General features: G+C 33.4%; 2 protein-coding genes and 1 long non-coding RNA gene across 5 annotated transcripts in view; 1 reads left to right on the top strand and 2 right to left on the bottom strand.

The window, feature by feature from the left end:
• The window catches only part of LOC128922653 (uncharacterized), a 267,064-nt gene that overhangs the window by 39,376 nt on the left and 203,319 nt on the right, over positions 1-24,369 (bottom strand). The window lies entirely within an intron of this gene.
• LOC105219379 (protein Shroom) overlaps positions 1-24,369 on the top strand; it is a 242,275-nt gene that overhangs the window by 16,323 nt on the left and 201,583 nt on the right. The window contains exons 2-3 of one of the 3 annotated variants that reach the window (XM_054233874.1): positions 22,025-22,304; positions 22,396-23,250. In XM_054233874.1, the coding sequence (XP_054089849.1) occupies positions 22,453-23,250 (798 nt within the window). In that variant the 5' untranslated portion in view covers positions 22,025-22,304; positions 22,396-22,452. Of the gene's footprint in view, positions 1-13,104; positions 13,153-22,024; positions 23,251-24,369 lie in introns of those variants that run through there. The other 2 variants (XM_054233873.1, XM_054233875.1) reach the window with 2 other exon arrangements.
• On the bottom strand, positions 13,238-15,198 carry LOC128922651 (tigger transposable element-derived protein 6-like). Its single transcript, XM_054233877.1, has 2 exons — positions 13,921-15,198; positions 13,238-13,867 (listed from the first exon to the last, which is right to left on the bottom strand). Exons 1-2 carry the CDS (start codon positions 14,998-15,000, stop codon positions 13,475-13,477), a joined length of 1,473 nt encoding a protein of 490 aa, XP_054089852.1. The 5' UTR covers positions 15,001-15,198; the 3' UTR covers positions 13,238-13,474.

A 24,369-nucleotide genomic window follows, 5' to 3' on the forward strand; every position in this document is an offset into this window, starting at 1 on the left:
TAAAACTTATACCAGTTCTATGTTCGAGTCGCTGGTCTCTAAGGACAGCGATATAGTCACTTATATTTCCATCTATATTTGATTATACCAGTTTATAATAATTATACCAGTTTTATGTTCGATTCAAGATTTCTATTGGCGCTCGATAGAAGCAAAAGTAGGAATATGGTCGGCACACTCACTGGTCACTGTCTTGTGGCGGCGCACGCCTACAAGATGGGGCTGATAGGTCGCGAAGACTGCAGGAATGGTCAAGAGCAAGGCACCAGAGAAACAATGGAGCACATCAAAACAACGGATTCAGCATTACGTTAATCTGGAAGAGTTTTCGTTGGTGAAGCCACAAAGCCTTTTAAAATTCGCAACAAGCGCAGCCATCCTAAAGGATGATTACTCCTCATTAACTACGTGACGGCACTCTATCTGGTATCGCAAAGGACCCAAACTGGTCTATGTGTGGCTTTTTAGTCTAACCTAACCTAACCTATGTTCGAGTCGCCAGTCTCCAAGGAATGGTCGAATCATGCTTTTATCTACTTATTTAGAAACTCATTGCTCTTGAAATGTAAATAAACTCGGGTCATCACACTACAGCACCCTTGAATACGATCACCTACAGGCTAATAAAAGATGATGTTTCAAAAAGTGAAATTCTGGTGTCATTTTTCTAATAAATTTTTTGATCTCAAATTAATATTTATTTGTTATAAAATATATTTTTCTTAGCAGTAAGTTGCATATTCTTTTTATTTTCGAGCTATACAGCTGAAAAAAATCCAACTTGCCACACATGCCACAAAAATTCACAGCACACTTGACAAGCAAGAAATTTACACAGTTTTCACTGCAACAAAGTGCTGGATATTTATAAAGCGAACGCTGAGCGAAATTATGAATTTCATTGACCCAAAAAAAAGTTGTGGCAAGAACAAAAGCCAACGACTATAAACAATAAACACTGCAAGCAAGACACAGACAGTGGCAAGTAGCCAGTGAGCCGTTGAGAGGGAAGTTGGGGAAAAAGTGGCAGCAGAAGCTGGAAATCGAACAGTCAGTAGAATATACTTATATATTGTAATACAAATATATGTATGTCTGCTGCTGGATGTAAAAGAGAAAAACTGAAAGCCTCGTATGTGGGCTGTTGGCTTCTGCATAACGTTTATATACATATATTTATTTGTACATATTTATGATTTTATGAGCTTGAGAATTGTCGCCCATGTTGCCACTGCATATATAAGTATGTATATATGTATATGGATTTGTGTGCCACATTTTGTCCAAAAAACTTTGTGCAACAACAAAAATATATTAAGCAACTTCCTCTTAACAAGCATGAAAATACATGAAACACATATAAATACACATACAAACATACATATAAACACACCTTTTTATTTTACTGGCGCCCGCCTTTCATGCTGACAAGTTGCAACCTGCACATGTTGCTGCAGCGATTGCCAAAAACTGCCACATTATGGCAGCAGCGGGATGTCGAGATTTTTTTTTGTAATTTTTGCTGTTGTTGTTGTTTTTTCAAGAAACCACCAAATATATGTGTATATTCATATGCCACTCACTTGCACACCCACGAACCTCTCGCAAGCGCATACAACAACGCAACATTTGTGTCCGTGTGTGCGTGTTGCATGCGCATATAATCATAAATCAGCGCAAAAAACTAAGATGTTGAAAAATATGCAACCCACTTGCTAACTGTCAACTGCACAACAATACAACAACAATAACAACATGTGAATTTATGTATTTTAATATAAGAAGGTTAATGTGTTGAGGAGCAGCAGCAGCAGCAGCAACAACATAATTTTCGTCAGCAAATGCAAACACAAAAAAAAAATATAAAAAATATGAAAAAATGAAAAATCCATGTAAATCAACCAAAAGCTGAGTGGAATCGAGAAGCGGCAAATTCGAATTCAGGAAGCCTTATGTGTCACATAATTTGCATGCGAAATTGCCACCGAGGAATTAACGAAAAAATATCGTTTTCGGAGTGATCAATTTTGGAAAAATAATCTTATTAGACCTTTTATATGTAATTATTTAAGGATTGGAGGTCGGTCTAGGAGGTTTAAAACGATTCGAAACGATGAATAGACATTAAAGAAAGATTTGAGATGTTTGCAGTCGCCTCTGAAAAACGACGAACTGTGTAGAACATTGCTACTATCGACTGATCTAATGGTTTAAATCTCGATTGAGTCGGTATAGAAATTTACTTCTTATTTAGATTTCTAGAAATTGTCGCTGGAAGTCAAAGGATAATAATTCACAATAGTGAAAAGAAAAAGTTTGGGGTTACTGAGACTACAGATCTCTCTAGATAATAACACAAAATTCAATATTTTCTTCACGTAGAACTTAATCCATGAAAACTACCGGTAGTTGATATGAATATAACACTGTGATAATTTTAAAAGTATGTCTAGCGATCTTGGATCGTAAATTTCATTGCTTTACAAAGGGGTCGAGCATAAATGGACGTCGGATGTCTTGAAACCTCAAGGAAGGATCATTGAATAAAGTTGTAGCCTCCAGGCTAATGTGATGACAATATTTTTCGAATACAAGTGTAGTTAATAAACTCTTATAGGGGATTAAAAGTGATTGGATACAAAAACAGAAGCACACTCTTCTAATCTCTTCGACCGAAAAGTGTATAATCTGTGAAGTATCAAAACCGAAATTTTATGGATTAGCTCCGATGTTTTCAGCTCTGCAACTGTTTTGAAATATCTAGACATCTATAACCTGAGGAAATTACTTTAATAGAAGAGATCTAAATGAGTTATGAGATCACGACTGAAAGAAAATTTTACTTTGAGAAATATTACAGAACTTTTTACTAGGAAGTGATGAGCCAATTTGATAAAACTCTGTATAAAGTGTATCTATTGAAAAGGAGTCAGTTTTCGAAAGTAAAACTAGTTGCTTATTGCAAAAAAGAAGAAGATATAACCAAAAATATTGATTAACCGAGAAAGAGTTTCAACTACAAGATTTATTTAATTGTGTGCAATAATACGTCATTTGTTTGCTCGACTTGGAAGCATAATTGTTATCAGTTCCGTTAGTCGTCTGTCTGGCAGCTAAAAAAGTTCGAGCACTTTTCGAATGAACTTAATATTCAAGCATATAAACGCCATAAAAATGGCAGTGATTAAGAAGAATTAATTTAAACTACAATAACAACAACAACTAAAAATAGTGTAATTAAAATAAATAGCATTTAATTATAGCAATAATGGCCAATGGAATCACAATAAACTCAAAGTAATGAAGTTGAAAAAACTGGTTAGTAAGAGCGCAAAGCAAAGTGTAGAGTGGAATTGTGGATATTTAAATTTGTGAAATCAACATTTCTGTATTATACCTAAGCATACATACATATGTATATGGAAATGGTTATAATAGAGTGTGTGGCGATAAAGGAAAGAAGGCAAGTGTCGTGGATAAGAATCGAAAGAAAAGCAAAAGTGAAGTACCAGTGCGTTGAAATGCGCTGGAAATTTGTTGATAGAAAATTGTGTAGTAAAGGGACTGAAAGGTCTGAGCTGAGGGCTGAGTGTAACGTACCTGTGTTGAGTTGCGTCAAGTACGAAGAAATATAAGCAGCTATCATAAGAAAAAGGTCCATAAGCAAAAGCAACATTACCTTTGACAACAGATTAGGTGTTATTGTTGTTGTTGTGGCACGTAAGACACACGCTTGTTGACCGCTTCGCAACTAGATGACGACCAACTGACCGCGCACATCGACGCGCATGCGCACAGCGCACAAACAAATATTATTTTCAGATACTTACATACAAACATATATATATATATATGTATATATTTCTTACAATTAAATTTATTTATTTTGCTCTGTGCGTATGTCAATTTTTGTTGTTGTTTTTTTTTTGGCCAACACGACAATAAGTCGCCACAGACAGGCTCTTAAGTGCATGTGGGCGTTTAAGAGATTTTTTCTTCGATTATTTCATTTCATTTCATTTGCTTTTATTTATTTTGCCTTTATTTATCTCAAGTTACGCTTGAGTGACAAACTAGACGCGTGGTTAGACGTACTACTCTTTGGTATTGTTATTTTTTTGGCGTTTGATGCAAGATAAGCGTCAAAATTCTGCGAGGCCAAGTTTAAAGCGGTTGCTTACAAACATACTTATATATACATATGATATATATATGTATATATCGGAATTATGTGTATTTATGTTTATAAGTCATTTAGAAGTGGCTTAAAAGGTGAAGTGCGTGATTTCGTTTTTGGTAAATTTTAAGTACTTTAAAGTGTTTTGATTCCGGTTCCGGTTGTCAAGTCTTCTATTTCAAGCTCTCACTGGTTATATTGTGCTCATATAATATTGAAGGCATATTTTATAGAACGTTGAGAGCGTTATATAGATAACCAGTGTATATATGTATATAAGACTTGAATGATGAAATTAGTGAAGAATTGAAGGTTTTTTAAAATATATTTGTAAAACTTCTTTAGATCTATTAAATCTGAATGAGATTGGTTCCAATTTTTCAAAGAAACCTGAATGTTTAAACTCTCTGAGCAATTTTAATTCACCACTCGTATGAATATTGAACCAAAGTATCGAATTTTCTAATATATCTTAAAGTTCTAAGTCATACATTAGGAAGCAGATGAGCTACTTCGAGACAATATCCAGAATGTTTCAATTGAAACATAACCTAAAAAATGAAAAAAATATATCAACGCTACCTTTAAAACCATCTTGAATTGTCATCTAACACCATTTTAGTTGAAGAATGAACAAAGAACAAAAAAGTTAGAAAAATTAGCACAATACAAGTGAAAAACTACACAATTCCACCTCACTTAACACAACATCTACACCTAAGGTATACTTTACCTAACAAATTAAACCAAATCCAACTAACCTTGTGCCATAAATCAAGTGGCTTCAAGCTATTCTCCGAAAAATTTGTACATTTTCAAAGAATATGTAAAAAATATATGATGAAACAAGAAGCGGGGATGTTCGGAGTCACAAACTACCTGACGAATTAGGAGACCTAAGATCTATAGTTATAACATTGGGATCGTGAAGAATTCTCGTACTAGATTTCATTTCGAGATGTTTTTAAGTGGTGTTCAATGAAAATATTTCCGCGAAAATGGTTTAATGGCAGACTTCTTTATCAAAATGAACAAGACAGACAGCTTTAAAGAACAGCGAATCCGTATTCAACTTGGACTGAACCAGTTAGCTATAAATATGGACCATTCGAATGCAAACTGTTCGAAAAATGTGGCAACTGCAATTCGTCAGAAGAGACCTAATCTTTATCTATTAGTGAAAAGTTCTGTCAAACGACTAGCAGAGCAAAAATATTCCAATGAAAAAAGTGTAACTTCAATATAACCATATTCAATCTAAACCAATATTCAACGGCATTAAGGCAATTACTTAGTTTTGGAATATTTATGTAAAGGTTATTATCCAGAATTTTACTTCGAGAAGATATTTCCGATGATGGATCACGGCTAAAATTCAATTTTCATACTATTTCAAGAATATTGTGGCCAATTTCTATAACTCTTTGCCATGGTACAACAAAACTATCCACTAATGCTATGGCTTGCATATATTTCCAGTCATTGGTTAGCATTTGTCTTTGTCTGAGCACGAAATAAATGCATTTCTGTCTGCAAACATGCACCCCACTAATGGCTGTCACAGCAGCGAAGCTGTGAATTTAATTTTAAATGCCAACGACAGTTGAAGCGATAAATAGACTATCAAGCGACTAGCGAATAAATTAACAAAAAACAACAAAAACACTCAACTAAGTAAAATATTCTAAAATAAATGCATGCAAATTGACAAGGACACGCATGCGATGAAATGCTAAAGCAGCAACAACAACGACCGAATAAAAATGTATAACAAGAACAACGCGCAGCACACGCACTGCAGAATAGATAAAAAATTCCAATATTGCAAATTAAATTTGCGAACTTGACGTGTCTGACACTGACGACGACGACGGCGACGAGGACACAACTAGAACCAGAGACCAAGAAGCAGCCACAGTTGGAGTCACCATCAACCAACGGCTGTCAGCGACAAGGTCTTGTAGTCTAGTGCTCCAGTGGGCTGTCGGTTGGTGGTTGGTGGTTGTTGTCTTAAGAGAACGAGGCGAGGTGGAGCGTACGCTTGTGGCTGGGCGCAAGATTTGTTTGGCCCGTCGATGGCCTGCTGCGGCTGCTGCGTGCCAATCGCCAGTGCGACAGACATTAATGGCCAACTCGTTGACTCGGTTGAAGGTTGGACGCTTGGTTTTGGAGGTTGAAGTTGCGAGAGATACGGAGCGTGGAGCTTGCATCTGATATACTCGTATAGTGTGTGCATAAAGTATGTGGCATAAGAAATGATAACGCTTGCATATATGTGTGAGGAATGCAAAAATGCGTGCAACAACAATGTTGTGCAACTAGTGGCGGTTGTTGTTGTTGCAATGCTTTTATTTCATATTTGTAACTATTTGCTGCAGAAAATGTACTGTTGTTGTACTTTTTGTTGTTGTTGTTGCACTTCTTTGTTGTTGTTACAATTTTTTTTGCTGTTGCCAATGTCAATAACTTTGCGGCATACCAAGTTGCTGCTGCTGCTGCCACCGTGGCTCATTTGACTACATGCCACACGCTGTTGTTGTTGCAATTGCTGTAATGCTTTTCTTTGTTTTTGTATAAATTTGTTGTTGTTGTTTGTTGTGTTTTTGCTTGACTGTGCTAGCATCTTTATCTAGCAGTTGGCTGAACTCTATATTTATAGCCGTAATGCCACAAAGTCAAGTTCTCGCTGCTGGGTTGTTGCTGTTGGTATGATTGTAGTTGTTGTTAGTGTTGTTTTTTCAGTGTTTTTGATTTTTTTGTTGAGTTTTTCTACTTTTATGCGGTTAAGCCTACGCGTTGTCTAAGGAATTTCGAGCACTTAACACCACACACAGGAGCACAAACTTGCAACATGCACACAAATGCATGCAACACTAATGCAGACGGACATAGCCATCTACAATCACACATATACACACATAAGAGCGGAATAGTAGTATTTTTAGGTCTAGCAAGCCACACAAAGGTGCTCGAACTGAAGATGCAACATCAGCAAAAAGCAACAAAAAAAGTTAAAAAAGTAAAAATAATAATAATAATAGCAACAAAAATTATATAAATAAATGTATAAAAAACGCTAGAAATAACGCTGCGCATCATGCAATTGTGTTTGTGTGTGAATCTCGAGAAAAAAAGCCAACAGCGGAAAGTCTAAAACCGGAATTTCGAATTTGTTGCACATGCTCAACCGAACGCCCGTTGCAACGCCAGACAAGCAAGCGAATCTAGTCGTCGCGCCAAGCCGGCAGTGCAAACACGTTTTTGGCTTAGACCAAGCGCCAAGCCAAGTCAAGTCAAGCTCTGACTCCGGAACCAGCCATGCAACTAGTCAAGCATAGAAGGAAGGCACCCAAGCCAGCCCATTCGTGTACGCAAACGTACACACATACCTTTGTACAGCGTTCTGCGAGCCACCCAACTCCCCGCCACGCTGAGGCCCATCGTGCGGCCGCTTGTGTTAGGAAATTCGCTTGAGCGCTTGAGCTCGCCGATTGGTTACGTTTTGGCGTTAAATTAAGCGAAAACTATGCGGCGTTGCAAAAATAGCGTTGAGGCCAATAGCTTGCGTTGAACGCAAGCGCAATGCAACGGCATTACCAGCAAACGGGCGGTTTTGGAGCGGGGAAGAAGCTCGAAACTGATATGCCGTATGCTGGCAGTGGGTTTGGCGATCCTTGCGGTGGTTGGAACTGAGTGCTGGGTGGTAAGCAGATTTAGTGCGCGGTGCGGCATGCCGAATGCCGCATAAAGTACAATGACACATTCTAAGCTGGCTGGCGGCTGGCGCACTCTTAAGTGTAAGAACGTTGTAAGTAAGAGCTTTTCGTTGTGCACACCATGTTGCAGCATCAAAATGAAATATTTCGTTTTTGTGGATGTGGCAAGTAACTATGCATGGTTCGTATATAAAATGCAAAATAGACGCTTTATACAGGTAGAAGAGTGTGTGGAGCGAGTTGAGGCGGTAGAGGAGAGAGAAGTTAAAGTTAAGTTATTAAAAAGTCAATTGAACTTAGGTAGATCCAACTAAAATATATAGTTGATCAATTATTAAGAAGTTGCCAAATTTTTGAGGCTATATAATTGGAATCTAAGCGAAATCACATAAATTATTTGAAGCCATTTCTCACAAAAGAGTATATTTTGGAGCCAATAAGATTCCATACCTTCTCGAAAGCGATTTAGTAGCATATCTGATTCTAATTATTGGTATATGTCCTTGAGATTTAGTTTAAAGATCCAAGCGATTCCTTTTAGATCTAACAGATCATTTCTAGATCTCAACGAAGTCCCACATTTTTAACTAACTTCGGTTTAGACTTTCGAATTTGTTGGGTTCGAATAAAACTGTAAAATAATTCCAAAATGGCATTGTTACTTCAAGAAACAATACAGAAACCACTGCGCTAATTTGGTTCTGGTCTGTTTAGTATATAATGTGCTAGAATGAAAGCGCTGCTTTTTTCGCATACAATTTCTTTAAACTCTCAGAATTTCTCAAACCACTTGCAACTCGAAAGTGCACTCTGTTGCTTCGCATTAATATTTGCCGCACAATTGATCACCGAACACGCCCCTCATTACGGCGACAAAATTATATGTAATTTCCTCTAAAAAAGTTAATGGATGCCCCGAGGAGAAGCAGCAGGCGCTTCAACGCTGGTACTCAGTGCTGCTAACATTATTGTTATATACTAACAGAGATCCCAAAGTTAAATAAATATGTGCAAGAAGGGAGTGAGTGCTCGCTCCCGCTTGGCAACAGGTGGGTGAGTACGAGGCAAATAAAATGTGCATAAAAAGCGAAAATGCGTGGAAAAGCAAATTGAAAAGAAAATTGAAGTGCAGTGGAGCTGAAATTCGGCTTCAGCACAAACACCCACTTATAATTTGCATAACTGCTTGCTGCTTGCCTGTGCAACCCTGTCTACAATTGGCTGCGTTTAATATGCAGACTGATATGAGTGCTTTTAAATGCGATTTTCATTTTCGTAAATGCATATTTCTGCATGTTGGCAGGTACTTTAATATGCGGACTCATATTTTGTATCGCCGTCGCTTGTCACTCAGTGTCCACAGTGCTCCATATTGCATTAATGACAGTTATTTGTCATTCTCTTTCTTGCAATGTTACACGTGACTCTTTTGTAGAACTTTAACTGTAAAAAATTGTTAATTATGTAATATCAACAGTTGGTTTCGAGACTCTGGAATTAATTTCATTTAAATTTTGTCATTCCACTGTTCTTTTGTTAATGATTTGAGAAAGGGGCCCAACCAATATTCATATTTTTATTTCAACATGCTTCAACGCATGACAGAAAATTGGAGCACTGAAACATTTAAAAGAATATGTAATATCACTTAATTGACCTATTAGTAATTGGAATGTGTGAAAGCCGGGTTTAAATTTAAAAGGCTTATTTATATCATACTTCTTGTTATATTATATATAGAGGTTTGCAAATAATAGTTTTTTATTAAGATTGAATGGTTCCTCGCTGACAATAATCCGGTGATACTTTAAGAGTGGTTTAAATTAATCATATTTAGCTGTCTTTCCCATAAGGTATATCCCTTAACTTCTGAGTTTTAAGTCAACATTGATGCTTCATAATTTCTGCTTTCAGCACTGAAATCGATGGATGGTAATATCAAGCTCATTCGATAGACTGACATTTTTGTCAGAACACTCTTTGTCTTCTTGGTAAATGTTGTTCTTTGGGTAAAATAAAAACTAAATTAGTAAGGAAGAACTAAGCTCGGGTACAACCGAAAATTTTTTACTCTCGCTACAGTTCAATTTGTCTCATATATTCGGCATAAAGTCCACTTGACATAGACTAGGTATCAAAAATGGTTATATATAGTATATAGGGACTGAAGTATTTCCTGGACTGATTTCATCAATTTTCGCCAAAACGTTATATTTTTTCAAGATTTATAAATTTTGCTAAGATATCTCACATATAAACAGCTATATATGATATAGAGCTCATCGGTAGTTTGATAATCATAATATTAGGCATATGGGAGCTAGAGGAAGTTATGACCAAATTTTACCAATTTTTGGCACAGAGGCACATTATTATAAGAGACACATCTGATATGAATCTCTTTATAATAACTGAGAGATTTACCGATATTTTCGGTAAAAAATTTCGTATATAAGACTGAGGGCTACATGTTCGATATCTAGGTCCTTGAAAAGTTGTGAACCGAATAACCGGATATCTCCATTGGTTCTTAATTTATATACCTGTGCTCAAAAAATAAGGTGACATTGTATTTATTTTGAAAATTATTTATTTATTCTTCTAAATCAATTTCATCCCCTTCAAAGTAATCCCCTCCCGATGCAATGCACTTATGCCAACGGATTTTCCAATCTTCGAAACACTGTTTGTAGTCACTTTCCGGGATGATCTTCAGTTCCGTCTTCGCTGCGGCTTGCATCTGTCCCCGGAGCGGTCTTTTGAGCTTGGTGAACAGTCAGAAGTCGCACGGCGCCAGATCAGGTGAATACGGTGGTTGCGGAACGATATGGGTTGAGTTTTTGGCGAAATGATCACGAATTACGAATGAATTTTCGGTACAGGCGAGATTTGACAAAATGGTATTGGCTGAGCCTTTCGATATGCCAACTTCAACCGCAAGGTCTCTAATTGTTAATCGATCTTTGATTTGTTGAACGTGAGCTTCGTCAGTTGTGGATGATGGTCGCCCTGAACGCTCTTCGTCTTCGACACGTTCACGGCCGGCTTGGAACTCACTATACCACTTGTAAAGATTTTTTTTAGACATAGCCTCATCACAAAAGGCTTTCGGCACCATCCTCGCGGTATCCGCAGCAGAAAATAATAATAACTTCATAGACTGGATAGCTTCTAAATTATCTTGTAGTGATTAAAAACTCTATTTTATAACATAATTTTAAAATCCAAATTAACCTATGTGTTATGCTGACTTCAAAAAAGATTTGTAGACTGTAGTTGAATTTTAATTTAAAATTTCGTATATAATCTTTGAGTGAAAAACAATAAGTAAAAACATAAAAACAAATATTTTCAAATTTTTCTCCGCAGTAGTAGAATATCTAACTACTTGAAACTGAAATCTATTTACCACTCTAAAAGGGTGCCTTGGGTCAATGGCAACACTGCTCATAACCAAATTTAAAATATGTAAATTAACACTTTTATTTAAATTTTAAATTTAGCTGAACAAATTGGCGTTTTAAACTGTAAATTTAATATGCAAAGGAAAATAAACTAAAACACTTAACGGTATATAAAAAGGTATGAGCTAATTAAAAGCATGACAACGAGTACATAGCAACGAGTGACGGGCATTGAGTTTACCTTGTATTTAGTTATTTTGTCATATGCTGTTGTTGTTGTTGTACTACAAATTTTGACCTCTGTCAACGGCGCCCTTTCAAAAAGGCATGCACAAACCCAATAGCCTTCAAACTGCACTTAAAGCGAAGCCTTAGCAAATACAACCAGCACATGAGTGTATGTGTGTGTGTGTGTGTGAGTTGGTTTGTAAGCGCCATGGACCCATACTCATAATTGTTCAGGCGCCACACGATTTTCTCATTTGCATTTTTGGTCTAACGAACAACTGTTTTTTTGCGATATGTTTTCCGACAAGATTTTTTTCCTGGCAATTTCTTGTGATTTTTGTTTTTTCACTTTTGCTTAGACAAATGCAAATGGCAGTGCGCTGCATAAGGTCTCTCTCTGAGTGTGTGTGTGTGTGGTATATTTTAAAGTGTATTAATTTGTTTTGTTTTTTCTGATCTCCTCTGTGCTGTGAGTTATTTGCAAAAAAGTGGAAAAAGTTGACTTCAGAAAAATGCGATTGCAAAAATGCTTATATGTTTCTCTGTATGTGTGTGTATGTAAAGCAAGCCGTTTTTGCTTCACTTATGCATGTAAGTATGTATGGATGTCCATAAAATGCAAATGCTAAGTGCTGGCATTTTTTACCACAAGCCAATGCTGACATGGGAGCCATAGCCATATACATGAACGCATATGTGTGAATATGTGTGTGTATATGTAAACTGGTGTATATATATCTACGTATATATGTATCTATATGCATATGCTCGCTCATATGCTGGGGGAAACCGCAAACCTGGTCATTAATGTCACCGCAGCCACTGCCAGCCGCCAACAATAACAACAAACACACAAGCACCACATGCCAAGCACATAAAATATGCATTTATTTCTATAATAGCAAAACTAGTTTATTGGTTTCATTACAATTTTTTCCCAACAACAACAACGAGAAAGCAAAAGCAACACCAACTTTATTGTTGTTGTTTTAACATTTTTTATATTTTTGTTTTGTTTTTTTTTTTTCACTTTTTCTCCATGCCACACACATATTTCATTTGTTTTCACCAATTCCATTTTCAATTTATTGCTTGTTGGGTCAATGTTATGCAATAAGCGTTTTGCTTTTGTTTCACTTTTTCTATCAAAAAGCAATAATTTTTCGTTTTTTTTTTTTTTGTGGGCAGCCAACTTCATGCTGTGCGTCCAAAACTGTTGTTAATATTGTCTTATTTCACTTTTTAATAACGATTTTCGTTGTAATGCCGCTTACAACTATTTATAATTAAAACTAAAAAACTGAAACAACAACAAATGTTGTATTAATTCATCAAAACCGCATTTTTGGTGCGCTTTCTTTGCCGGCGATCGCCGCCGAAAAAATGCTCATCGATTAGTTTATACATATTTAATACTGGTATGATTAGCATAAGTACATTGTTGTTGTTGTTATTTGAGTTTAGTTTAGTCATAAGAAGGTAGTGCAAAAGCTAAATTGATAGAAAAAAGTTATTTAATATTTATTTTATTAAGCATTTCATTAATTTGTTTTTGTTTTTTGTTTTCTTTGCATTCCAGCGTTGTTGGCGACTTTAAATGTCGGAACTAATGAGGCGCGACGCAATGGTGAGAAATTATCGTGTGAATACATGCAAACATACTAAAGTTTTTACATATATAAGGGTACACACACACGCTTATATGTAAATAAATATATATGCATATACAGTAGATATCGGTTATATGCAATTGTTATAATGCAAAAAAAAATTTGCATACAGGCGGTAATTGCAAACAAGCGGTATTCGCTTATATGCAAAATATATGCATATACACAATCAATTCGATGTAAACAAAAAATAGCACACAAGAAATAGAATATATAAACTTATTCAGTTTTAATAAAAATTATATTTCACTTCAGTCAATTCATTTAATTTGAAAATTGTTAAGATTTACTTAAAAAATCTGTTATTTTCTTCTGGCATTTCTGTTTTTCAGAACTCTCTAGGATTAAATTTTCAATATCTTCAAAAGCCTCTAAGGGATCTATATTGTTATGACAAAAATAGTCACGCAGCGAATCTAAGCTTAGCAAGGCATTTTTCGTTGAGGGGTGTTTAATACAAGCCTCAGATTGCGCGAACACTTCCTCATCTTCAGTAGAATTTTGATTGACGGCCAATACGTCCGCAACAATATCCTCGTCCGACATGGTTCCAAAGCAGACAAGTTCATTATCGCATTGAATGTATTCATTATCGAGTGTGCACCATTCATAGTTTTCGCCTTCTGTGGCTGCAATCTCATCTGTAATGAATTGAATGTTGTCAATGCCTGCCTGAAATGAACAATTTTATTTTAAATTTGTACCATCTTTAACACGAAATTTACCTTTTTGAAACAATTACTAATTGTTTGCTGCTTAACAAGGTTCCAAGCGCGATTTGCATAATTGATACCATCCAAAATAGTGAGCGATTTCAGGAATTCAACTATAGATAAGCCCTTCTCCAACGCACAAATTTGTTTTTTTATTAGTATTTGTCGATATTCCATTTTAAAGGAGTGGATGATACCTTGATCAAGTGGCTGTATAAGGGCAGTTGTATTTGGTGGCAAAAATTCAATCGTAATGTTTGAGAATTTCTCATCTGTATTGTGGCAAGGAGCATTATCAACAATCAAACATATCTGCTTGTTATCTTTTTCAAGATTTTGATTGAGATCTATTAGAATCTTTTTCCAAATAACACTCGTCATCCAAGCACTTCTATTATTATAATATGGCAGCGGTAGCTGTTTTCCTTTAAAAGACCGTGGTTTAGCCGACTTTCCAATGCAATATGCACGTTTATACGTGCCGGTTGCATTGCATAGAAACAGAAATGTGAGGCGTTGCTTTTGAGTTTTGAATCCCTTTGGATTCTCATACTTGCCTTTGTAACTTCCATTTGGCAACGCCTTGTAGTACAGCCCGGTTTCATCGGCATTAAATATACAATCCGGCGAAAATTTTTCAATAATATGAGGCAAACGGTTAGTAGTGAAAACTTCTGCACTTGTTGCGTTATTTTCGCCAGCTTCTCCGTAAATCTTGGAGAAGTTAAGGGCATTTCGCCCGCACCAACGCTGCAACCAACTACGGTCTGGCACATAACTTTCGTTTAATTTTAACGCAAATTTCTGTGCTTTAGAAAGCAAGACAGGTCCGGTAACAATTCCATTTTGGGACCGGATTTGGTTAAACCAGGACAACAAGGTTCTGTCCAAATTCACGTGTGCGCCTTTCCTATCCCGTTTCCTATTGGGATTTGTTATGGCGCGGATTTTGTTCTCTTGGATTTGAATGCGCGATATAGTGCTTAAGCTAACTTTATATTTAGCAGCAATGGTTTTTCGGTCTTTGGAAGTCTTTAAATCGTTTAAAACCGCAATTTTTTGTTTCGCTGTTAACACAACACGACGCGACATTGTAACAAGTGTAACACAAAATCATATGTTTGACAATCGATAAATCGATAGAATAAATTTAGTGTTTCAGTGTTGGAAAATTTGCTTAAAACAGATTAAAATTTGTACGTAACGATTCAATTTTGCTGAAATTTTTTTGCATAAATGCGATATTTGCTTATAAACGATTTGCATTCAAACAACCACATTCATATAATAAAACGTTCTATAATGCGTTGAAATATGAAAATTTTGCATATAACCAAAATTTGCATACAAGCGGTTCGTCATATAACCGATATCTACTGTATATACATAAGTACATACTAAATAAGTAAAAATAAAATTGCTTATGGAGGTAGACGATTTTGTGGGAAAAGATTTATGTGGAAAGAAATGCAAATTAAAGTAGTTAAAGTAAAGTTTTGAAACAATTAAAGTGAATTGGCATTCAATTATATATTTTTTTTAAAGAAATTAAAAAAAAAAATAATGAAAAAATATTAAATTAAATAAACTAACTTAATAATTCAAAAATATTGAAGAACTCATACCGCTTATAAGTTAGAGTAGTAAATTATGAAAAATTAAAATAAAATCAAATAAAAAGTTAATTTATAGCTACTTCATCATAATTTAATATATTAAATTAAAATTAAATAACTTAATATATTAAATAAAAATAAGTAAATAAATAAATAAATAAAAAGTAAATAATTTAATATATTAAATAAAATTAAATAAATAAATAAAAACAAATTTTTACAAAAAAAAAATAATATTAATTGAAGTATAAAATATGAAAAAATAAGCTAAATTCAAAAGAGAAAAATTAGAAAAAGTTATTGTGAATGAATAAAAAATAAATAAATAAAATAAAATAATAAAAATAATTTTGGTATTTAAAAAATACATTAAACATAAACAATTAAATTAAAAATATTAATAAAAAAATCAAATTATAATAATGACTTTTTTTTTATTCAAAACTTATTAAATATAAAAATAATTCAAATAAACATTTAAAAACAAAATTAGCTGATATTAAGTAAAAAATTATATTAAAATATTTTATAAAAAAAAAATATTAAAAAAGAATATTTAACAAGCAAAATTTTTTATAACAATGTTCCTTTTTTATTTACAACTTATTAAATATAAAAATAATTACCAAAACAAAAAACAAAAAAAAAATCATTAAAGTTTAAATAAAAATCACTAAAATTAATATTCTACTAAAAAAATTAATTATTTATAATAAAGAAAATAAAAAAATAAAAATATAGAACAATTAAATTATTATTTTTTTTTAAATATAGGTAAATATAATAAATGGTTTAAAACTAAAAACAATGAATTATAATAAGAAGTAGGCGTGGCCCCCCAAATAGGTTTTTTGTATATATTTCTTAAACCAATAAAGCTATATAAACCAGCAGTCGGTTCCCTTACGTACGCCACCACACACCATGAAAATAGTTGAACTCGAATAATAACCACGGCCATCTTCCATACAAAGGTTAGGTTGAAAATTACTAAAAGTGCGTTAACTCACTAACGAAAAACATCAGAGACACTAAATGGGCGTGGTATAGCCTACTTGTGGGTCAAAAACCATATCTCAGGAATTACTCGACCGATTTCAATGAAATTCGATATATAATATTTTCTTGACACCCTGATGACACGTATTGAAAATGGATGAAATCGGTTCAAAATCACGACTACTTTCCTTATAACTCAATTACACAAGGAACCAATGAAGAACGCGGAATAAAACTTTACACAAATATATCAGTATCAGATCATAACTTGAGGAAAATTTAAAAATCGGACTATAACTTTTCAATGCTCCGGATATAAAATATGAAGAACTCAGTGCCTTAGAGTAATTTTTTACCGAAAATATCGGTAAATCTCTTAGATAATTCAATGTAATTCAGAGGAAATCTTTTTCATCTAGTAGTGTGTCTCTGTACCAGAACTTAGCCTTTCCTAGCTTGTTTATATTAATATTTTTTGATATGCTATTTATATTTATTTTAAAAAATATTTGACAAAAAACACAAAAACCTAATTAAAATTCAATTCACGAAATAAAAAAATTTCTAGTAATTATTTGTTTATTAAATAAAGAATAATTTATTAAATGATAAAAAATAAATATAAAAAATAAAAAAAAATCGAAAAAATAGTTAGAATTTTCATTAAAACATAATATTATTTAAAAAGCTCTAACATATAGATTTTTACACAGTTTTATTTATTTACTGCATATAAAGTTTTATGTACATGCGTTAAAACATGTATTCTGTAATTTTGATTATTGCAGTTTGCTATTGATTGGCTCTTGGCGTCTCTATCCCACGCTTTGTTAAATGATTTTTGCAAGCCATAAGTGTAATATCATATTTTTTGTTCGCCACCATACGATATAAAGGGACTCTTTTAAGATTATGTCTCGATAGTAAAAAAAATTTGAATTTTGTATTATGTCCTGGTCTAAAAGTTCGATTTGCGGAAGAAAATTTGGAGTTAGGGAAGTTTGAGTTATGGACGGAAGTTTGTATGAAATTAGATTTCTAAACGCTCTTGCCAATTCAAGAGTTCGAGTTATGGAAGTTCCACTGTATATACATATGTATATATAACAATATATAACATTAAATCACTTAATTTGAAAATGGAAAAACTGTATATTATATAAAAAAATAATTTAGAAAATAAAATAAATTAGTAATTAATAATTGCTAATAATAATTTTCAATTATAAGTCTTAATAGCCATATTTTTCGTATATATATTTTCAAAGTCAACTATCAGTAATCATCTATAAATAAAATTTTATTAAAACTTAACATAAGAAGTATTTCTAGACCATTACTCAGCCGTTGAAACATTTTTATTAGCGTATATCCGCTCAATGATAAACTGAAGTAATGCAACAATAAACAGTAATAATTCATAGTCACAGCGAGACAGCAATGTCAGTGTACTTAGTTATTGTGTGCATAAAAATTAGGTTTTTCATAATGAGACTCTCGTTATTAATTTATGTCAAAATAAATAAAAATGACGACTACACAATATGCAGCAGCTGAGCTTTTATGAGCTTCAAAAAGTGTAATAATAAAATAAATAAAATAAATAACAATATATAAATGAGTATTTTACTTTTCGACGACTTTCTCTTTCACACAGTCGTTGCGCCACGGCGGATGAGTAATAATATTTATTAGAGAATGCAATGAACCATGCAATGATATTTAAATCAATACATATTTATATGTATTGGATGTATATATAACGGTGTACAAATTTACAGCAAAGTAATTTTCGCACTTAAAATCAATTAGTAAATGTTAGCAAAAGCAATGCAGCATACAAAATTACATTAAATTAAAGAAAGGGAGATATTAAATCTGATAATTGCATTAAATGTGGAATATGGCCAACAAGTAATGAACTAAAAAATAGCGAAAGCAACATTTAAGATGCACCGTTATGAGTATGTGAGCACAAAGCAACAAAAAAATAAATAATTTAACAAAAATAAAATATAACAATAATAATATTAAATCCAATTAAATGCTTGTTTGGAGGTAAAAGTGCACAAAACATGGAAGCATAATGAATGAAAACTTACAGAAAAACACACCAACAACAATAACTGCCAAAAATACAACAATTTAAATGAATTAATTGAAAAAATATTTGATAGTGTGTGTGTGTGTGTGTGTGTAAAATTCAAATAATTGCCAAAAATAAATGTTATAATAAAAAGTTATCGCATTGTTGTTGTAGTAGTGGCGACTTTTAACAAAAACTGCATAATAATATTGTTGGCAATAACGGTAACTAATTTCCTGCATGTCTTTGCTTAATTTACTTCGTGCTTCAAAGTTTTTTTTTTTGCTATTTTTGATTTGATGTTATTGCCACATTGGCTTGCTTTGTTGTAATTTTCATTTATTTTCGTGATTTCGTTGATTTTGTCAATCGCCAGCTCATTTTTATAAAAAAGCAAGCAAAAACGAATGAAAAGGAAGTAGTTGTTGGCAAGAAGAAGAGAAAAAAAAATCGATATGGCTGTTTATTGTTGCAAAGTGGTAGACTTTGTTGCGATTTTATAAACAAATTAAGCTGATTATTGAGAAAAAATTAATTTAAAATAGTTGATTAAATAAACATTTATTTATTTTTACTGGTAAATGTTTGCCACAGTAATAAACAAAAGTCTATGAACAAAGTAATATTGTTTTTATGATAAAAAATATTGAATAATTTATTTTCGAATTCAATTTTTTTTTTTGATAATAATAATAATTAAGAAGCAAGTAAGGAAGGGCTAAGTTCGGGTGTAACCGAACATTTTATACTCTCGCAATTTATTTATTTAACTTTATTAATATTATATAATACACAATTTGACCCACATATTCGTCATATATATTGTATTAAGTCCATTGAAAGTTGGAAACCATAATATTAGGTTAGAAGCACCGGGGCCCTCGTGTTCAATATATGGGGCCTTGAAAACCTATGGTCCGATTTCGGCGATTTTTAGAATGGGGCTGCCACACTATTAACATAGTATTTGTGCAAAGTGCTGCACCGATATCTTCACTAGTACTTACTTTATATATTGTAAAGTAAACATTTCAGATTGTCTTCAAAGTTCTGGTATATAGGAAGCAGGCGTGGTTGTGAAGCGATTTGGCTTATTTTCACAACATATTATTGGGATGTAAGGAAACTATTACAAACCAAGTTTGATTGAAATCGGTCGAGTAGTTCCTGAGATTTGGTTTTTGACCCATAAGTGGGCGACGCCACGCCCATTTTCCATTTTGTAAAAAAATCTGAGTGTAGCTTCTATCTGCCATTTCCTATGTGAAATTTAGTGTTTCTGACGTTTTTGGTTAGTGAGCTAACCCACTTTTAGTAATTTTCAACCTAATCTTTGTATGGGAGAGGGGCCTGGTTATTATCAGATTTCTGTCATTTTTGGACTGTATAAGGAAATGGCTAGAAAAAAACGACTGCAGAAAGTTTGGTTTATATAGCTCTATTGGTTTGCGAGATATATACAAAAAGCCTGAATGGGGGCGGGGCCACGCCCACTTCCCCAAAAAAATTACATCCAAATATGCCTCTTCATAGTGCGATCCTTCATACCAAATTTTATTTCCATAGCTTTATTTATGGCTTAGTTATGTCACTTTATGTGTTTTCGGTTTTCGCCATTTTGTGGGCGTGGCAGTGGTCCGAGTTTGCTGATTTTCGAACTTAGCCTTCTTATGGTGCCAAGGAACACGTGTTCCAAGTTTCATTAAGATATCTCAATTTTTACTCAAGTTACAGCTTGCACGGACGGACGGACAGACGGATTTGAACTTTTCTCGTCACCATGATCATTTTGATAAATATAACCCTATATCTAACTCGTTTAGTTTTAGGACTTACAACCAACCGTTATGTGGACAAAACTATAATACTCTCGTAGCATTTGTTGCGAGAGTATAAAAATATAAATTGTTGTTGCTAAGTGCTTAAGTACCAAAGGCCATTTTTGTTAGAAAATACATTTAAAATATTTGTCAAATTTAACCGACAGTTTAATCGCTGGTTAACTTTTTCTGCTTCAACAGCGCCTTTTATCAAAGGCTCCTTTGTTTACTATTAATACTTTGCATTACTTTGCATTAATACTTTTACATATGTAAATATAAAATGCTTTCCCTAGCAACCATTGAATGGATATGGTTTTCCAAGATTCATAATATTTTGTGGAACTAGAGACTCAGAAATGTTCTGTAGAAATGCTAAGAGATTGAGAGATTCTAGCGTTGATATGACTCTTCAGATCGTAGTTTAATAACGTTTTTAGACAAATTAATTGATCAATTAAAAATTTTGATTGAGAAACCAGTTTTTGACCTTCACACTGCCGGCTGGTCAATAACCGATCAGCTGTTATACATTTTTTTTGCTTTTCATAAGAAGTTGGTAAGTTTCATCAACTGATTGATATCTCAGCAGCGGCATCTACCGTAGCTTTTTTTTTTATCAAAAGCTTCAGTCAATCTCAGTAAAAGAACGTATATCGTATGTCTTTGTCGCAGAGTTGCATTTGATTTTCAAGTCGATTTAAATTCAAGTTCAAATAAATGTAGATTTAATTTTGTATGTTAAATCGATCTTAATAAGCGTTTAAATCGAGTAGAGGCCGGTAAATTGATCAATTAGCTCCTGTCTAAAAACGCTATAAATGAATAATCAGCAGGAAAACAGCTTCATAATACAAGTATACACTCAACAACTGAGCTTCAAAAATATTTAACATAATTATGGCTCACTGTAAAGTGTAGATCTTTGTAAGAATAATGGTATTTATCATCACAGTACAAATGTATAATAATAGAAGCCAAATTGGAGTTTGAATGAGGATTTTGGTTAACATTATTTCATTTATTGTTAAACACTCAATACCAGCGACATCTAGCGGGTCAATTACTTTTAAAAGCAAAACTCTGACTTTACAAGAAGAAAATGATAAAATTTAATGAAATATAACTGAAATTAATACAAAAAAAATTATGAAACAAATATTTCGAAATAAAAAAATATTAAAATAAAAAAATATTAAAAAAAATATATAAAAATATTTATAAAAAAATTTATTCAAAATTGAAAACAAAAATATTTAAAAAATTTAAATTTAAATTAATTTAAAAAAATCGGTCCCAAAAATTATAAATTTTGTAAAAACTTCAAATTACCGTTATTTCTACTAATTCTGTTTTCAAACTAAACTATGCGTGTTACACCTTTCCGGCAGCTTGTAATGCTGTCGATGGTGTCGCCGCACGCGACAATATTTTTAACAACAGAAAAATAAAGAGCGGAAAATATTAAATAAACGAGATGTACAAAGACAATAAAATATATGAAATGAATTTCACACGCAGTCGCACGAAATGTGCGCCATTACAGCTTCCTCGGCAGACAATAATTAAAATAAATATTTTATAATTCGTTACAGCATTTAGGGTAATTACAACAATCACAACAAATTAAATGGACGGAAGTGTTTTCAGAGTGAAAGACATAGAAAATGTCAAAATTCATAATTTGAAAAAATTATTTAATGAAAAGAAAATTGAAAAAAAAAAATATGTGGAAAACAAATGAAAATTGTCACAACAATATTTAAAGAAAAAAACACAACAAAAAGTGAAAATAATATATCGAAAATCACGCAAATGTGGCGTTTTGTGTGAATGAGTGTTGCATGAAGAAGCATGAAGAGTCCAAAAAGTGCAGTGAGTATGCAACAGCAACAAAAATAACATAAAAGAAATGTAATAATAAAAAGTGTCTAAAATAATAACAACAACAATGTTAATGGTTTAGGTTCTAACGAAAAAGCAACAACAACAATAACAAGCAATAGAGAATTATGAAAAAAACATGGATGACAATCAGCACGAGCAGTTGCAGCAACAGCAGCAACTAATCTTAAACAACAATATACAACAACAACAAAAACAACAACAACCAACAACAATGCTTAATAAACATAATTTGCATAATTTCAGTCTTAATCTCAATAACCTCAACAGCAACAACAATAGCAATCATAATAGTATTACTAATAGTGGCAGTGGCAGTGGCAGTAATAACTGCAACAGCAACAACAACAACAAAAGTCACCAACACAATATGAGTGCAAGTGTAAATAGTAGTGTTTGCAACAACAGCAATAATATTCTCAATAGTAATTCAAATAATATTAACAACAACAACAACAACAACGGCATGGAAGTGCCACACAACAAAAATAATAATGCAAATCTACAAAACAACAACAGCAATAGCAACAGCAAAAATAACATATGTAATATGAGTAATAGTAATAACAATAACAACAGCAACAGTAGTGCTGGCGCTACGCTGAAAAATATCAACAACGCAACAACAACAATGGCGTCAACAACAACAACAAACACAAATAGTAACAGCAATAATAACAGCAAAAGCGGCAGTAGTAGCAACGGCAGCGGTAAAAGTTCGCCAGCCAACAGCATTGGCGGTGGCTCTACAAATGCCACCCTCAACTCCAACAACAATAGCAACAATAATATCAACAGTACTAATAGCATGGGCAGCAGTACGTCGACCAGCCTTTTGCTGCGTAAACAATTTATTGCCTCATCGGATGCCAGCAATGCGAGCTTTAGTTCCGCCTCGGTCGCCGGTTCAATACAGGTGAGTTTAGTGAAAATATATGTAATTCTTTATTTTTTAAGATAATTTTTTGAAAATTCCAACAAAAACGCTTATATTCGAAATGAAATTAATTAAAAACTCGTCCAAAAACTACTGAGGATAATCTCAACCCTTATGTATCGAAAAAGTGCCCTGCTCCAATCACAAATCTGCTAAAGCGATCAGATCACAACTCAGAGAAATTATACTCTCTTTCTACAAATAAAATCTAGTCAGTAATTGACAGAACTCTTGGCATTTGACAGCCTTAAAATTTACAACTTTCAGATCCAAAGAGTGCCGGATAAAATCTGAGTCGATTCCGGTACCACTGAATGGGCTTTAAACATATCGAGTCCTCGATATTATAAACACTGGCTCCGGCTTGCTCCAGTCTGCATCCATTAAACAGAAGACTGTTGAAGACTAGCAGGATTTTAAATATTAGCCGACCTTATATCAGGCTTTTGGCGAGGTTATGTGAGTTATAAAAAGCTTCTATAGGTCCTTTAGTGCGCTGTAGGCCGGAAACTTCGATTATCAAGATTATCCCTTGGTTGGTATAACATCCGGATAATTTGTATAACCGCTTAATAATCATTTGTGTACTTATTCGGATATCCGGAGTTTTGAAAATCCCATTAATATAGGTAGTTTTGCGCATCATGACTTGTTATTAAGAAATTTCGGAATTTAAAAATTTCCAGGTCAGGTCCTCAGGCAGATTATTTTCAACCAAATAACTTGTGACAATCGAAAACTCGGTTGAGAATGTAAACAATATATACGGATATCCAATATTATATTCGGACAGTTCAATAATCGATACCATAGTCCTAATTATGGATTAATGGATAATCCGTTCGACAATATAATATCACCAATTATAGAGCCCTTAAAGGGTTAATCAAACGTCTTCTTTAATTGCAAATTTTTGTCTTTTTTTGTTATCTTCTTTCTTATATTTTTTGTTTTTCGCAAACCCATAAAAATTCCAAGACACAGCTACCAAACGACAGCTGTTGCTACTCAAATTCCTGCCGGAATTTTAGCATAAAGTACGAGTGCGGGGCCATTAAAAATGCGAACCGAAGCAAGAGTCGAAAAAATGTGCTTGCG

Source organism: Zeugodacus cucurbitae, chromosome 6 (assembly GCF_028554725.1).
Source record: "Zeugodacus cucurbitae isolate PBARC_wt_2022May chromosome 6, idZeuCucr1.2, whole genome shotgun sequence".
NCBI classification, from domain to species: domain Eukaryota; kingdom Metazoa; phylum Arthropoda; class Insecta; order Diptera; family Tephritidae; genus Zeugodacus; species Zeugodacus cucurbitae.